This window comes from Crotalus tigris, unplaced genomic scaffold, assembly GCF_016545835.1.
Source record: "Crotalus tigris isolate CLP2741 ecotype Arizona unplaced genomic scaffold, ASM1654583v1 scf7180000018371.15429387391:27106975, whole genome shotgun sequence".
Taxonomy (NCBI): domain Eukaryota; kingdom Metazoa; phylum Chordata; class Lepidosauria; order Squamata; family Viperidae; genus Crotalus; species Crotalus tigris.
Window position 1 is genome coordinate 6,154,678 of NW_024096970.1, and position 16,815 is coordinate 6,171,492.

Below are 16,815 nucleotides of genomic sequence, written 5' to 3' on the forward strand. Positions count from 1 at the left end.
AAATAAGCACATCTTTAAGTTCCAGAAAAAGTTGAATGGGAAACACTCAAAGGAGCACGCCTGGTTTGAAATGGGTGATTAATGCAGTATTTCCCAATTTTGGAGCTGGCTAGGGAATTCTGGGAATTGGAGGTTGCACATCTTAAAGTTGCTGTGATTTAAGATACACTGGGTTAAAGTGTTGGACCAGGATGGGAGACCCAGGTTCTAGTCCAGAGGTCCCCAACCTTTTGGGCACCAGGGACCGATTATGTGGAGAGAGGTTTTTCCATGTACTGGAGGGGGCATGGTTTTGTGTGCTGCCTGCATCCTGCAGATGGGGCTTTGCTTGTTTGTGCAGCCCGGTTGCTGGCATGCCGTGGCCCGGTACTGGTCCACAGACCGGGGGGGGCGGGGTTGAGGACCCCTATTCTAGTCTACCCTAAGCAATAGTAGCAAAACCTTCACTTCGTAGATCCTGCAAGGAATTGTACAAAGTGTTTAATAAAAAAATGGTTCTCTGTTGCTTAGGGTTATTGTGCTAGCAAATCTGCTGTGACTGAATTTAATGAAGCTCGTAATCATGAACTGAAAGCCAGAAGAATCAGTGATGTTGGGTCTCTCCTACCATGTTTTTGTTTCATTGATTTCAGAATGTTTTATAATTGTGGGAGCAGATAATAATGCTAGGCTTTCATATACGCAGATCCCAACCAATATAGATTGTGCTATCCTCCCAATATGGGCATTTTCCAGATGTGTTGGATTACAGTGACCCTTACTTAACTGGTGACATGGAAGAACTCATATGTAGCAAAGATGCAATCAGCTTGAATTTAGATACATTAATCCACTACCCAGCATAGTAATGAATACGTTGAGAGACTAAAAAGAGAGCCAAAGTCTACCCTCATGAATTTGAACCCAACCTTTTTCACAGGATTGTTTTTGTGGATACATGAATAACAATGTATAGGAAGGAAGGGAGGGAGGGAGGGAGGGAGGGAGGAAGGAAGGAAGGAAGGAAGGAAGGAAGGAAGGAAGGAAGGAAGGAAGGAAGGAAGGAAGGAAGGAAGGAAGGAAGTCTTAGCATGGACTCATATCAATTAATTCAACCACTACATCCATTTTCCTGGGAAGGGTTTGAGAAAAGCAAAGTAATTACAAATGTAGTATCTGATCTTTCAACTATGTCTATGAAAAAAAAAGGATGGCATTGAACAAGGATACACCAACTTATACTACTTAACTTGGATTGCTCCCATTGGTCTCTACCTGAACTGTTTAATACTCCAAGGAGAATGTGCTGTTGTTAGCATGATTTATGGCAGAGCTTCTCTCTTACTACTCTTGTACAGAACAGATTCAACAGATTTTTATTTAGACTTCTTTATAGCAACTCTACTTAGGTTCAACAGATTACATTGTTATTGCAGTTAGTCAGTTTCCAGCTGTTCCAAATTGACTTCATTTGGAAGGGGCAGGTGATCTGAACAGGAAGGATTTGTCTATATTATGGGTGTCAAACTGCTGGTCCACAGGCTGGATTGTCATGCCGAAACCACGCCTACCCCATTGCCGGCAATGGAAAAAGTTGCGATACATTGCAACACATCACGTGACATTGTGAGTTTGACACCCCTGGTCTAGATGAAGGCCTATGGGATTTTATCCCTTCAGGGAACATTGCACAGTTCCAGTTTCAGTGGGCAGAATGGAGTCATCTTATTATATTTAATTTTTGTGCTGGCTTCAGCCATTGTTTGGCATGCTGCTTCTTTCCCAGCCCCAAAGTTGTGTACCCCTAATCTTATGTGTTAATCAAGATGACCCCAAGGAAGCAACACTCTTTGGACTTCCACTCAGTTCATATTTTGGAAAGAGATTCCCGTTTACCTCTGTAACAGTTAGATTTATTTTTAAGGAAGTATGTATGTATTTTGTGTGTGTGTGTGTGTGTTTAAGCTGAGGTATATATATCCTTGAGTAAATTGTTTAATGTCTTCACAACCAGTTATGAATGTATGATTCTTAAATTTTCATTCATTATATTATTCAAAATCTGCTGCGGTTAAAAAAGAAAGTTCTACAAAATTGCCATTTAATAAAAAAACCTTTCCCCTCTTTTTTAGTATTTACCATTTATTGGACAAACACTACGTTTTACTTACATTCCATGGGGAGAAAAAATTCCAGCGTAAACAATGAACTGAAGCAGTACTTAACTTGCAATGCTATCGTGCTTTACCTGGACCATATGCAAAAACTTTATTGCCCACATTGCTGTGGGTAATAAACACAACATCAAAAGCAACACAGTTTATATATAAACATAGGTAATTTTTTTCAGCCCTACATGGAGATGTAATTAAACAGTATAAAGCACTCAGGAAAATCAATCTGCAGCTTTATATGCACTACATTGAGATCATATCCTGTACTGTACTGAGTTGGTGTGCCTTTATATACAGACACACGCGCACATTTTTTAAAAAACAAAGATTAGCGACCATTTAAGCTTCTGTTGCATTCAGGTTTCCCTCCCTCTTCCCTACCCATCAAAAATAGTCTAGAAATCAAAGTGATCAAATAAAGTTTAAAATTCCTAAAATGTATAATTATTTCTTCAACTGTCTGAGATTTAGGCGAGATTTGCTTTACTGACTTTTTGATAATCAAATGGTAGGCACACCTTTTCCAGTGGAATTATTTTTACAATTTCATTAAAAACAAAAAATTGAACACATACATGGATATGATCTTCCCAAGTTAGTTCATAGGTAAGTGTGTCAGACAATCAAGTTTCTAAACTGTGCTATAGTTCTAGGTACAATCAAGAAACTTTTAAATGAAAAATTTATAGTGTCATTCAAAACAATGCAATGAAACTAAAAATTTTATCACTGTTTGAAAAGCAACGGTTATGATTTAGACACTACAGTGGGTTGTAACAACTGTAGCACTCTAAAACAGTTAGGTTACATTATTAGGAAGCATTTGATTTTCTCTGGTGCTTTCAGGTTTGGGTCCAGTCAAGCCTGTTTAGGCAGTGGTGTCCAGTGTTTGTCCCAAAGTGTTTGAGCTAGCCGGTTTGAGGAGAGGGTCATTTTCCATTTCTTGCTTCACGCATCTGAGGGGGAAAAAAACAGTACCTCTTTTAGAAGAGAGCTATGTTTTGAATTATGGAAGAGTCAGTTCTTCATATTCATGGTAAGAACCACCTTTTTTCTCAGGCAGCAAATTACTACTATATGTTTGTCCATTTGCTTTAAGTGCACTATCAACAATGCAGTTAAGTAACATCCGATAAGCAAAATCTATTCCAGTGAAGCAATATAATCTACTTAATCCAAAGGGGGTAGCTAAATGACATGAGCAAAACCTTCAGAGAAAAATGAACTGCAGAATATTTTGCTGTAATCCAAAGTAAGATGATCACAGCAGTGGCATTGTTTTAATTGATGGGTTGTACACCATATTTAATGAGAGGGTGGCCATATAAATTGCTTAAATAAATAATGCCAATGTACAATTTGGGACATAGATTTATTTATTTATTTAAAATATTTACATAGCCACCCATTTTCCAACTAGTTCAGGGCAGCTTCCAATCAAAGTTAAAACATATAAAATTATATTAAAACTATAAAATTAAACAGGTATACATTTCTCATATCCAATCTCCATTATTTGTGACTTTCCACATAAATACACTAAGGCAAATAATTATACAAAAATTTCCTAAAATAGTAAAAAAATAAATAAACAGTCCAGATTTTGCAGGATTATGGAACATATTTTCACTCACACAGACATTGGTCCATTTCCTGTTCTTGGCATCTCTGTACTTTGTTGGTCCAACTCAGACAGCAATTTTAAGATGTTTAATGCAGCCTGGAATAGGGAAAGTAGCCCATTAAAATCAGATATCTAAGATGAGCAATCCATTACCATATTTGATTAGAATTGTATTAGACAATAATACTGGATTGGCTGGAAATGCAAATAAAAATAGAATTAGCACATCATTAAGTTTTCCAGCTGAAAGATGGGAAAATACATTCTTGTGGACAAATCTATTTTAGTTTAAACTGTCCAATAATAACATTTCTCCAGAGACATCTTTTAGAAGCAGGATAAATAAATGCAAGTGACAACTGTTCTTTTCTTACATAGTATGAGAAATGGAGGTACTGTATAAGAAGTCTCCTTCTAATAATACTTATGGTACTCTTACCATATCATGGCAAGATTCAACATCTTTTCCAATTCCATGACTGATGAGGGGTGGCTGAGAGGAACAATTGATAAGAGACACAAATTCATTCTTGTTGTTTTTAGGGAAATCTTTGTACTCCACCTAAAAAGGAACAATAATTACTTTCAATTGAATGTCCCTTATCTATTTCCTATGATGAGTGTCTCAACACTTGACCGGCAGAAATTGAATAATTCAGGCACATTAAGTATTATCATACTGAAAAATAATTGCAGAGTTTTCTTCTAAGCAAAAACTCATATACAAATACAGTGAAAAAAAATGGGAGGTTGGGGGGAGACATTTAACTATCCTAATAAGACATTGCAGGAAGAGACCTGTGTTAGTCTATGGTAGCAAAATAATCAGTATTCACAAAAACAAGAAGCAATGCACACAATTTTAAAAATTAAGAAATCTGGTGAGTTCTTATGCAAAAACCAGTCAAGATTGAGCTATTTCAATAGGTTTGATCCATGTAAAAAGTGTATTTTAAAAGGCCTTCTTTTTAAAAAAAAAAAAAAAAAAACATTAATAGGACAATATGGTAGTTGTATGAGTTTTATAGCACCCATGATGCTAGATTGCCAGCCACTCTTACAGTTGAAAATCTCAAATAACTGGTAGTGATATTATTAAGCACCCAGTCCACAAGCTGTTACAATGTGGATAAAAATATTGTAATCTTTCTACTAAACATTTGTACCATTAGGGACATCCTAAGCATGAAATCGTCCCTTATAAGGTTCTCAAGACTAGCAAGAGTTAATTGAGTAATTAGATTCATGTCAGATTAATTGAAGATATAAACAGAAAAATTCAAGCATCTCTCAACTAACAAATCTCCTTGGAAAGATTTGATGTCGCTGCTACAATAATACTAATACAGATGGAGGCTGTTCAACTACAGAGTTGAAAAATAAGTTGGGAAAGAGATAGAGCAAAATAAGCAAAATAAAATATAGCAAGATAAAGTAGCACAGGAATAGCCTCCAATCATATGTGCTATAGGCCGAGATTATGCAGAAAACCTTCACACTTAAAAGAGAGGTTGATCTAAACCTTCTTCCAAAATAGTCTGTTGCAGAGTGAGTTGTTCAACTTCCAAGCCCAACCCTACAGAGAGATATTGAAATAACCAATTTTTAGTTTACCTGGATTCCCTGAACACCCGAAAGGTAATCCAACTGTTCAGAGGGTCTTGTGAGAGGCCCATGGGGAACATGGCCCAAGGAACTGTTTTTTATAATGGTTTCAGCAGTAGGAGAAGTGCCACCATATAACAGCTCTCTTGCAATCATGGCTGTCACTGTAGCCTTGGCAGGATTGGGGGCTGCTCTACTGAACTCTTTGGTGTGATGTCCTTGATTGACTCCTACAGCCTGTGCAACTTCAGGGACCATGGGAAGAATGCCAGCAGGAAGCTGCTGATGGCTGAGATAAGGCATCCTAAACTCATCCTCTTTATTACCTAATAAAGAGACAGAATACAAGCGTGGAGATTTAACAGGCAAATTTGCTTACCTGCAAATTGGCAGATCATTGAATACAAAGTCTGAAAAGATGTTGCAAATCAAATCCATTTTTTCCCAAAATAAGAGTGAACAGTTTGAGGCTAATATCATTTTGAAAGTGATTTTCAATGCTGGTCTTCTCAAAAGACTAGAAGCTTACAAAATTAAGGAAAATGCATTTCAGCATACAATGCAAGTGGTCTGCCAATTTCCAATTTTTTATCAGAATGGACAAAATTATTTTTTAAAAAATTTATAATGGGTTCCCTATTAATTCAATAATATATTTCTTTTAAAAAAAAAAACAAACCAATTTGGTTTAAAATGAACCTGAATGCAATGTACTGTATCACGTTTTACGTTATGCTTTATGACCCATTTGGGGCAGGGAGCAATTTTATAGCTTGTGCATATGTACTGTAGTTTGAAACTGTGGATCACTAACTGGAAAACAGCCAAAGGTGTCTGGGAGACTGTCTATTTCTAATTAATATCTACTTAACTATCTGATTTCTGCATTTATGTCATTGAAACATTTATTTTTCCACTGTTGCCAATAATCTGTGTTTCTGTTTGAGATTATCTTTTTATTAATTGTGGCAGAGCAAATTTTATGACAAACTATATAAACACACATACAAGAAATTCTATTGTATATTCATCTAATCAGAAGCATCTACTTAATAGCCAATGTTCTATCTCTTTTTTTTCAAAACAGTAACATTTATATTTAACCTCTTTAGGTTCATAATATTTTCAAATGTATAGTATTTATATAATGTATTTGTATTTTGCTTCGAATAGTTTTATATCAGCAATTTATAAGGTATTTATTTCTTGATTTAAATCATTTAAGACAACTCACTAAATATAATTATTACAGAAGAAGTAAAAAAAATAAGGTCACTTACTACTAGATGTTTCTTCAGACCCAGGTTCAAAAAAAGTTACTTTCCTTCCATCACCTGGCTTTTTTACTGGCGTCTAACAGAAAATATATTCAGATTTATTATTGTAATGCAGAAGATGAGACTCTAAGTCAAAATAATGAGCTTCTTGTCTTGTTTTAATATGCCTATTCCACAATCAGTGTGGTCATTTCACACTTGCTTTCCCTTTACTGCGAATGGCTATGAAAGCTGTAATTTCAATCTTCTTTTGCAAAATAATTTTCTGGATGTATTTAATTTTACTTTCTTATTGGTCTGATTTTTTTATGGAAAGCACCCATAGTCAACTGGAGTTGAGTGTTCATTATATCTAGGTATTATTTCAATAATAATAATATATATCAATTTTGTCTTACCTTTTCTTCTGTCTTTAGTGCTGGCTTTGGAAGTTGTGGCTGGGGGACTTTAAATCCTAAGAGCTCCAGCATGTTTTCAGCTGCATTGCGTTTGGCTACTTTCTTGTTAGTTCCCATTCCTTCAGCTGTGTGCATGCCAACTTTCACCTAGATATACAGAAAAAAACAAGGGTGTTTTTTTATTTTGTTTTGTTTTTGAACTTTTGAGTTAGTCTTGACTCCTGGCAACACAGAAGAGGTTTTTTTCTAAGTCTGAAAGAGACTGGCTCCAAGTTCTCCAGTTCTGCTTAAGGCAGAACTAGAACTCAAGTTACCTCATTCCCAGTTCAGCTTCTTAATCACTATGCCAACTGGCTCCTGTATCTTTTTATAAAAAACAGAAGCACAGGTGATCTTTAGCAACCTATTTGTGCAAATATAGTCTGACAGAAGAACCATGTCAAATGGAAAGATAAATTAGTCCACTCACTGCCTTCTCATTTATTATATCTGCTGCAGCACAAATAACACAGACAAATCCACATCATAATCTCCCTTAGAAATTTTTGCAATGCTACAATTAAGTCTAGATTCTTAAAATCTCTGGCATATAGTACAGTATCAAGAAAACATAGCTTCAAACTCTTTATCCTGTTTTAGCAATGGATTCTGTGTCCCATATTAATCAAACTATTAGGGCTGAAAGAAAAAAGCTAGTCATTTCCGGTCATTTTGTTCACTGAAAGTGCTACATTTTCAAGACTCAGCAGAGATTTCAAAGGATTTGAAATGTGAATTGACTGTGAATTGACTGTGAAAAGATGAGATTTTCCAAACTTCTACTCCCTTGCAGAAGCCTTGAAAAATATGAAAATCTATGAAGATTAAAAACAGATTTTGGAACAGTAGCAGAGAGGAAGGAAGTAAGCAAGTATGGGTTGAAGAGGTTGGACTAAACCAGCCTGGTGAGGTCAAGAACTTGAGGAATTATAATCACAGCATAACAGCACTAAGTTTGGGAAGACTGGGCTAGCTACTCCAAAAGCCAGTGTGGGAGAGGAAATAAAGTGGAAAGTACTTGTTGCTTGTAGAACACGATATAATAAGCTCAGATGAAAGGAAAAAGAAAGTATTGTGCACTGCTATTCCGTCTAGACAAATAACTTGATTACTAAATGTCTATGGAAGAAAGGCAGGTTATTCCAAAATTGATCAGTTTTATGTAGAACTGCATGGGCATTGTATATAAAATTTCAATCAGAATAATCCTAGCATCCATAACAATTTGCTGATGTAGAGTACTGCATCAGCAGTATCAGTTACAGAAATAGTGATGTTCACTGGAGCATCTGTAAAAAGTATCATGAGCTAGTAATGAAAAATTGGTCAAAACATGTAGTTGAAAATGAGATTAAAATACTGTGTGATTTCTGAATAAAACTGATAGTCTTGGCTCATAATACATCAAATTTAACTATGGTTGAAAAGAAGAAAGTGTGGACATTTGATGTGGCAATGTCAGGGGCTAGCAGAACAGAATATATAGAACTGGAGAAGATCAAAAAGTATCAAGATCCGAAAATAAAAGTTGAAAGATTATGGCATAAAGCAACAGTGATTACTAGCACATTGGGTGCCATACGCAAAAAAAATTGGATGGCATGTTGAAAACTTGTCTGTTAACAGAATTTCCATCTGTCAATTACAGAAAGTCACCCAGCTTGGATCCAGATATATAGTATGCCGATACATTATAACATTCTAGTTCTTGGGAAGATCTTGATGCATATGAAAGCAACTGAAGAACTGGCAGCTATGATTTCACATTGTTGTATATATAATAAAATAATTTATTAAACTTGAACCTCACCACTTTTAATTAAGGGTGAAACATGCAGGAAACCATGTAAGGACTGGAGATATAACTTTTTGTGCATCTATTAGCATGGTTATCTAGTTCCTTATTAATATATAGATGCCAATCATCCATATTTTCTGACGTTTTCTGAAGTATCAGCTGATTCAGAATTCTGATCAACACATCTTTTGTCTGCTTCTTCTGTTAACTTCACTGGTTACAAGTTGAGGCCTGCTGTATTTGGATCCAAAATGGATAAGAAGTTCTTCAGATCCTGCATGAACATCTCTACTTGTCAGCAGCATCTTAGGGGAGCCATGCTCTTTCTTGTGCTTGCATGGTAGTCACATGGGCATAGGAACATACAAGTATGTGTGAAGTAGGATTTGCATAGAACACTGAAAACAGAAATTGTTGAACTCTGGATTCAATTTATTAAAGGTTATGTCACCTAAATATGCATCCAGAGTTTGCATTATAGTCTTGTAAATATATTGCTTTGGGGAGTTAGATCTGAATAAATTGAATAGCAATACTTATATTTTGGAATTCCCTGCAAAGTTAAATTAAACAAATTCTTTTCCCTGAGAAGAAAGAAAAAAATGTAGTTTTTACAAAAAATTTAATTTTCATTCTCCCAGACTAGTCACTTAGCTGAGATGACCAGCCATAAAAATTGAGTAATAAAAATATTCATTTCTAATGAAGTGTTTTATTTTTCAATATTCAATTATAATTTCATTGTAAACTACTTTGAGGGACCTATTACCAAATATGTTAAGGTTACTTTCTTTTATTTATAAGTGATATTACTCTATTCCAATTATTATCAACACCTTGGTGACAACATAGATGTACTCATGCAAATTTCCTGACAACATTATGGATATCTTTTGCTATTGTCTTCTTTCAGGATTCTTTAACACTTAATTTTACCTACTTGGTATCCCAAGTAGGAATACTAACCAGGCCTGACCTTCCCTAATTCTGAGCCCAGACAAGGGCAGTGGATGCTATCACAGAAAAATCAACTACAATATTAATATTTAACAGCATTTATGAATTCAATAGATTTTGTTAGAATTAATTTATGCACAAAAAAGAGTGCCAAACTGTTCAAACCTGCATAACGAACTCCCGACGCCTTGGCAACCCACGCTCTGTGATGAGCATGTACTCTGGCTCTTTCTCTTTCTTTGCTTGTTGTATTTGAGCCAGTCGGCTAATAGGATTCATACCTTGACCGTATTCAGGACTCGTCTGCAATTTGGACAGAAAAAGCTGACATCAGCTAACAACTGTCAAGAACAATTGTAACACAGCGGAGTCATATTACACACTCTTAAGGATCATGGGTGTACTTTTATAGAGACCTGGATAATTTGAAAGCGCCAAGCAAATGTACTTATCACGTCATGTTTGTGACAGACTTCTGCATAAGACTAAACATGCAGCCAAACAAGAACAAGAAATGCCTACCTAGCAAGCCTTCATTGAAACAGAATTAGAGAACTTGGCTTACAGAGGGCAGCAAGCACACATAGCAATGCAAGTGTTATAGGAGTGACACAATGACAACAGCAACACAGAGTTACACTAATCAATAATGCAAGCTGAGGTCCTTTTGCTTCCCCTCTGAAATTTCTTTAGATATTTGTATTTTCCTCTCACCTTGACTATTGTTTTCGTTTTCTTTTTGATTCGTGGCTTCATTTTCTCAACTGTAGGAAGGGGAGGCAGCTTCTTCAACTCCTCTAGGACTGCAATAGCTGCATTCTTTTTTGAAATCTTCTTGCTCTTGCCTTCACCTTCACCCATGAACTCGCCCACAGATACCTTTGTTACAAAACTCTTCATATGCGGGGGACCGCTCTCCCGGGTCACCTGTTTCAGAGGTAAAAACTGAGTGAAAGCGTGATAAACACTTATTAAAAATGGTAAAGTACAATGGTTGTAACAAATTTCATTCATATGAGCTAAACAGAAATTTGTCGGGGAAGTATTAAGGGACGATCAATTAGCATTCCTAATAAACAGGACATAATTGTATTTTAAAAACCTTCCCGTTTATTATAGCATCCCTCCAGATTAAAAGTCTAAACATAGATACATATCTATAAATTTAATTATTGCACGGTTTTTGTCATTGTATTAACATTGAAATAAAATTAGTCCCTTATGATGTAAATATTGCCCAAATGGTAAATATTTTGACCAGCACAAATTTTTAAGGATTTTTTAAAAAATAAAACTACACTTGGACATGCATGCATACTAGCATTAAACAAATATCCTTACATTAATTCACAGTGAAGAATCATATGCTGTTGCTAAGACATACATTTTAATACACTCTTTTATATTTTTATATTTCATGCAAACAATATCAGTACATTCTTAAACATGAATATATGTGACCTTTTATATACTCTCATGCCAATATAATCCAACAGCTGTGATCTTTAAATTCTAATGTTCAAGAAGTATCAAACCCAATGGCAGCATTTGGACATCACACTAAAACATAGTTTACTGATGTGGATGAAATAAAAATGAGTCAAAGCTTCCCATCTTTTTTCTCTACTATCTCCACTGCCAGAAGGAGAAATTCAAACTGTGGTTTCTTTAATGCCTGCTGTGGTTGATCCACAGTAAACTAAACTACTTTGGGGCATTATGTGTCAATACAGCCAATAAATTCAGCAATCATTCATAGACATCCCTTTGCCAAAAGAGATTTCTGACTTTCCCCTTTCATACTTTGACACTCCCTCCCATTCACACTGCAGTCCCCCCTGAGCTATTCCTAAGGACTTGGGAGACTCTTCTGGAATAATGTGGGACACATTCTAAGGATTGCAGCAAAAATCAGGAATTCCACATGCAAGTGAAAATTATTTTCAGGTCATCCTTAAATTTTAAATTAAAGCTAATATATTTGTATATCCTACAATTTAATAAACTTTATTAATATATAATGAGGTATTAGAATAGGATACTTGTGGCATCTTTCATTCTATTCTATTCTTTATGGAATAATTTAGCTGCTGCCAGCATATTATTTCTTTTAATTTTCATACTTATAATCTATTAAGAGGGAAAACAATTTAATTATTGGACCCAGGAAAGAAACATACTCTAATACAGTTTTAAAGGTCAGTCAGATCTGACCCAAATGTATCCCTGCTAAATGTTTTACTGCCTTCAATATGCTAAAATAAAACCGCTTTTAGAGCAATTAACTAAACCTACCTCAAAATTCACAGGCAAGTTCCTTTTAAGTGCAATCTCAAACACTTGGCTTATTTCAGATTTATTGAGATTTTCATCATCTGGTTCTCTCCCATTTATCTAAGAGAAGAACAATTACATTGAAGAGGCACAGCTGTCATACTAGCTCACTAACAACAAGACTACCACACACAGTAGAGGGTTAGTATAGGAATGTTAAGCATGTCTTTAAAGGCAGATTAAATTGAAGGCTCAGGGATGTCTCACTAGGACTACCTAACATGCAAGTGAAGTGCCCCAAAGTTATTGTCTGAAAAATCTGTGAATATTCTGAAAGATGCAGGGATACATACAAGGAAAGGATATTTGATGTATACATGCAACAGCTTGCAGTAAGCATGTAAAAAAAATGAAACTTTAGAGTTTCAGCAGGTATTGCTTGCATTTGTATTGTTGCACAATACAATTCAGCATGTATTATGTAAACAAAAACCAATAAGATTTTTTTCTATACATTTTACCCTTTCCAAGCTACTTTCTGAGGAACCATGCAATTATTGCTGTGTGTTCAAGGGGAGCTCTGAACTTGGATTGTTCTAACATTAGTCCTTTGCCCCTAGCCTACCATTATATTATAAACTAACAGCAGTATGGGCATATGAAGCATGTAGCTTGGGAAGGAACACACTGTTATAATAGGCAAGGCATGAACTCCTTTCCTTTACTATAATTTTGAAAATTTCCCAACTGTTTATTCTATACTTAAAGGATTAAAAGTAATCCTATTTGGGGCAAAATCAATATGATTTTTGAAACCTGGAAAAATGCAAGTATTTTTTTTTTCAATTTTAGCTGTTTCTATATTAAGAAAAAAAGTATGCAAAAGGTTCAAATACCCTGCATAGCCTGTTTAGTGCATATTTCATTTTTGGAATTGCTATCTATGCTATAGCAATAATATTTAAACTTATATACCGCTTCATAGTGCTTTACAGCACTCTCTTGAGTTTATAAGGTCAGCATATTGTCGTCAACAATCTGGGTCCTCATTTCACCAATCTCAGAAAGATGGAAGGTTGAGTATACCCAACACATACCGGTACTCTTATTTTAAAAAATGTAAGGAAATGAGAAAAAAAAAAACCAGATTCGTAGAATGCTGAAATTTGAGCCCAATATAAAGTTTCCAAAAGTGGATATAATTTTACAATTAAACATGTTGAAATTCTGACAAAATTGAAGGCAGATAATAATTCTGCACACATCTCAAGAATTTGAACTGATAACCATCTATTTTTTAAAGTATTACGCAAAATGGAACAAATTTATGTTTTTCCTACAGAAGAAAGGAGTCGGACAAAGAGGTTCAAAATTCAACAAGGGAATGTTTTTGAAAATGTCAGGAAGCATTTTCAAATAGTACAAGTTATTGGGCAATGAACAGATTAATTTAGAAATCTGTAGATTTCCCTTATTAGTAGCTTAACAAATTTCTTTCATCAGCATGAGGCTAAACTAGTTTATTCGGGAGAACACTTCCATTTGCTCCTTTTCCAAGTTCCAGAGAGATTTAAAAAAATTTTTTTAAGCAAGTAAAAAACTTACTGTATATGTCATCCTAACTTTAAATGTACAAGCTTTGGTACAGTCCAAACTGGCAACATTAAATCTCAGTAATATAGTCCAGTGTGCTACACAGTATTTGAAAATATAAACACAAAGTTAATTCTAAAAAATGGTGGTTCAAATGAATATCAGATTTTCCAATGTGGATTACAGTGATCAATTTGACTGACTACCTCAGGGTTGAACTGTGGAATTCTTGGTGCTTGATTGTTTGTTTGCAGATGTTTCATTACAAAACTAGGTAATAAAATTAGTGCACCTGAGTGTGGAGCTTCTGGCTTGTTTATATATAGAAGATTGCTGTGTTTAGTTTTGATAGAAACATGTTTTTCTCCTTCTAGCTTTTATATTAGAATGGTTTTGCCCTCTGGAAGCATTAGAAATATATAGGCAAGGAAGACAAAGCCTCCTACATTTCATTTGAAAAGCCAGAAATTTTCCCTGACAGAATTCTTTTTATTTTCAATTCCTGAACAAGTTTTCCACTGCAAGTTAATCACCTGGTATTTAAGCAAATCCATGCATATTTATATATATATATTTCAGTAATGCTGGCAAATAAGATGCTTCGGAGAATAATCACTTGTTCAAGCAATTCTGAATAAGGGAGATCAGGAGAGAAAGTCAGCTTATGAGACAAAAGTAATAGGTGTTTTATATCAGCTATTTTTATGGTGTCCACTTAAAATCAGATCCAAACAAGCTTCTGCTCGTACTTAAAAAAGGACAATAACTTTAAGTCTAATTAAAATCATACATACACTAGAAGCCTGAATACATTGTTCAGGTTACTCATAGCAAGCAGCTATATGCTACACATGCTCTTCCACTTACAGCAGCAAAACAATATTGCTATGCCATGCAATGGTACACATCACAAGCACAACCTCCTTTCTTTCAAATTAGTTTCATGCAAAATAGCTTCATACAGGATGAAGGAGATCATCAAGAAAGCCAAAGCGAACAGCAATTCTTTAGAATATACTGCTACAAGGCAATAATGAAGTGGTAGACAAAGAAAAAGCAAGTAGGATTGATGCTATTTAGAAAGTGTCTGTAATACTCATAGCTTTTCATACAGATGATGCTTTGAATACAGAAGTGACACGTTCCCAGATTTTGCTCTTTTGAATTTAGAGGATTTGATAGCAATGTTAGACAAGCACCCTACCAAAGAACCTGTAGAATTGCTATCAAGTAGCACATTACTAACTATAATAAGTCCCTTGGTACCTTAGCTTAACCAAAGTTTCTAGAGATCGCAGACCATGAAGTGTACAATATTTTTCATATAGGACAGTACTCATGCATTTGATGAAGTGTACTGTTATCCACAAAACTAATGTTATAATGAATGTTGTTAAACTTCAGGGTGCCACAACATGTTTTAATATGCTGCAAAAAGACTAATAACTCTCTAAAAACTAGTACTAGGCTAAACAGGCAGCTTCTAAAAGTACACCAAATTAAACAATTATACATTTATTGCCTTTCACAAATGCATGTGGATAGTACCATAATTCAGTTCTGCTGCAAACAGATCACATTTTTTCCTATAAGCTAAAATATGCAGCTCAAATAAATAATGGAATTTGTGGTGCAGCTTAAGTGTTGATAATTACACAAGGATTCATACCAGACAATTAAAAAGAGAGAACCTTATCAATAACTTTGACTAGCATTCCATGAATTATTGAATTTTTTGCCACTATGGTATTACTTAAATACATTCCCTGGGAAAAAATATTTCTCCAATGCTTTATGATTTACCAACATACTGTATTTGAATGGGTTCACTAGGCACCTTTTTGCCATCAATGTACTTTAAATTACCCACTGATAAGATACTTGGTAATTGGTAAGGTACTGGCTACAATGTTCAGTTTTGATAAAGTGCATCATATGCTAGCCACAGTAGTTTAAAAACAAAATGTGATTTTATTGAGTGAACTTATCAAACTGCAATTTTTTTGAATAAACTATAAACAAATGTAACTTAACACAATATATAAATCGAGGCACTAAGCTACAAGAAACAGAGAGAGAGAGACTGTTTCGATACTGGGCAATGTAAAAGCCTATGAATACTGAAAAACAGATTCATGCTAAAGCCAGCAGTGTTTCCTATCTGGCCAATTTATAATCAATTCTCAAGCTTACTCTCCCTGACTAGCCACACACTAGAATGGATTACACATCTATACTGAATGTACTACTTTGTCCTTTAAGCTGCCTTGAAAGACCACGGAGCCCTAACATATAGCCTAAAGATATTTTAAGCAAACAAAATTATAGTTTTGTTTACTGTACCTATAATAAAATAATTTCTACTTGTTAACATGTTGGTTATCCTGCAATCAGCTTAAATATCTCTCAGATGCTGTAACACTAAATGACAGATGTATTTTTGATTAGTTAGAACTACATGATAGATTCACTATAGCTAAACTAGAAAAGCCACCACAGGAACAGGATAAATGTCCCCAAAATACAGTGCGTATAAGTCTTCAAATATCAATGCCACAGCTTTTGCACAAACTTAAACAGAACACTATTATTTTCAATGAACTTGAATTCAAAGCATAATCAAAAGCTTTGAATGGACTTGGATAATGCTCCAGACATACTACCTCTGGTTTCTCAGGCAGGGGCTCGTTTTGCAGGATTTTCAGTGCTTTAGCAGCTGCATCATGCTTAGCAGCCTGTCGTGTTCTACCTTTCCCATGAAACTGCTGTCCCCCTATAGAAAGCTCTACTTGATAGAGCCATGGTCCTACAGGAAATGGATAGAAGTACCTAAAAACAGAAAGATTTTATATTTCAGATTTCCAGTCCACATGAAGCTACTCTGCCAGGAAACAAAGTGTAAGAGCTTACAATAAAAGCCAATACTGAACTAAATGTACAATGGATGGCCCTTACATATTTGAGTGACAGATTACAACACACAGTGTTTATCAGATTAGCCAAACCGGTTCTCTTCCGGAACATAAAGGAATGGCAGCTCATAGAATTCCCAGACAATTTGGACAAGGGAACTCTTAAGAGTTGCCCCTTTGGAGGA

General features: G+C 35.1%; 1 protein-coding gene across 1 annotated transcript in view; it reads right to left on the reverse strand.

Moving 5' to 3' along the window:
• Positions 1-2,103: 2,103 nt before the first annotated feature.
• The window catches only part of STAU1 (staufen double-stranded RNA binding protein 1), a 36,038-nt gene continuing 21,326 nt past the window's right edge, over positions 2,104-16,815 (reverse strand). Inside the window, 10 exon segments of the mRNA XM_039351237.1 lie at positions 2,104-3,109; positions 3,788-3,873; positions 4,217-4,339; positions 5,392-5,708; positions 6,663-6,735; positions 7,058-7,204; positions 10,017-10,154; positions 10,566-10,778; positions 12,147-12,245; positions 16,382-16,547. Of these exon segments, the coding sequence (XP_039207171.1) occupies positions 3,022-3,109; positions 3,788-3,873; positions 4,217-4,339; positions 5,392-5,708; positions 6,663-6,735; positions 7,058-7,204; positions 10,017-10,154; positions 10,566-10,778; positions 12,147-12,245; positions 16,382-16,547 (1,450 nt within the window). The 3' untranslated portion in view covers positions 2,104-3,021.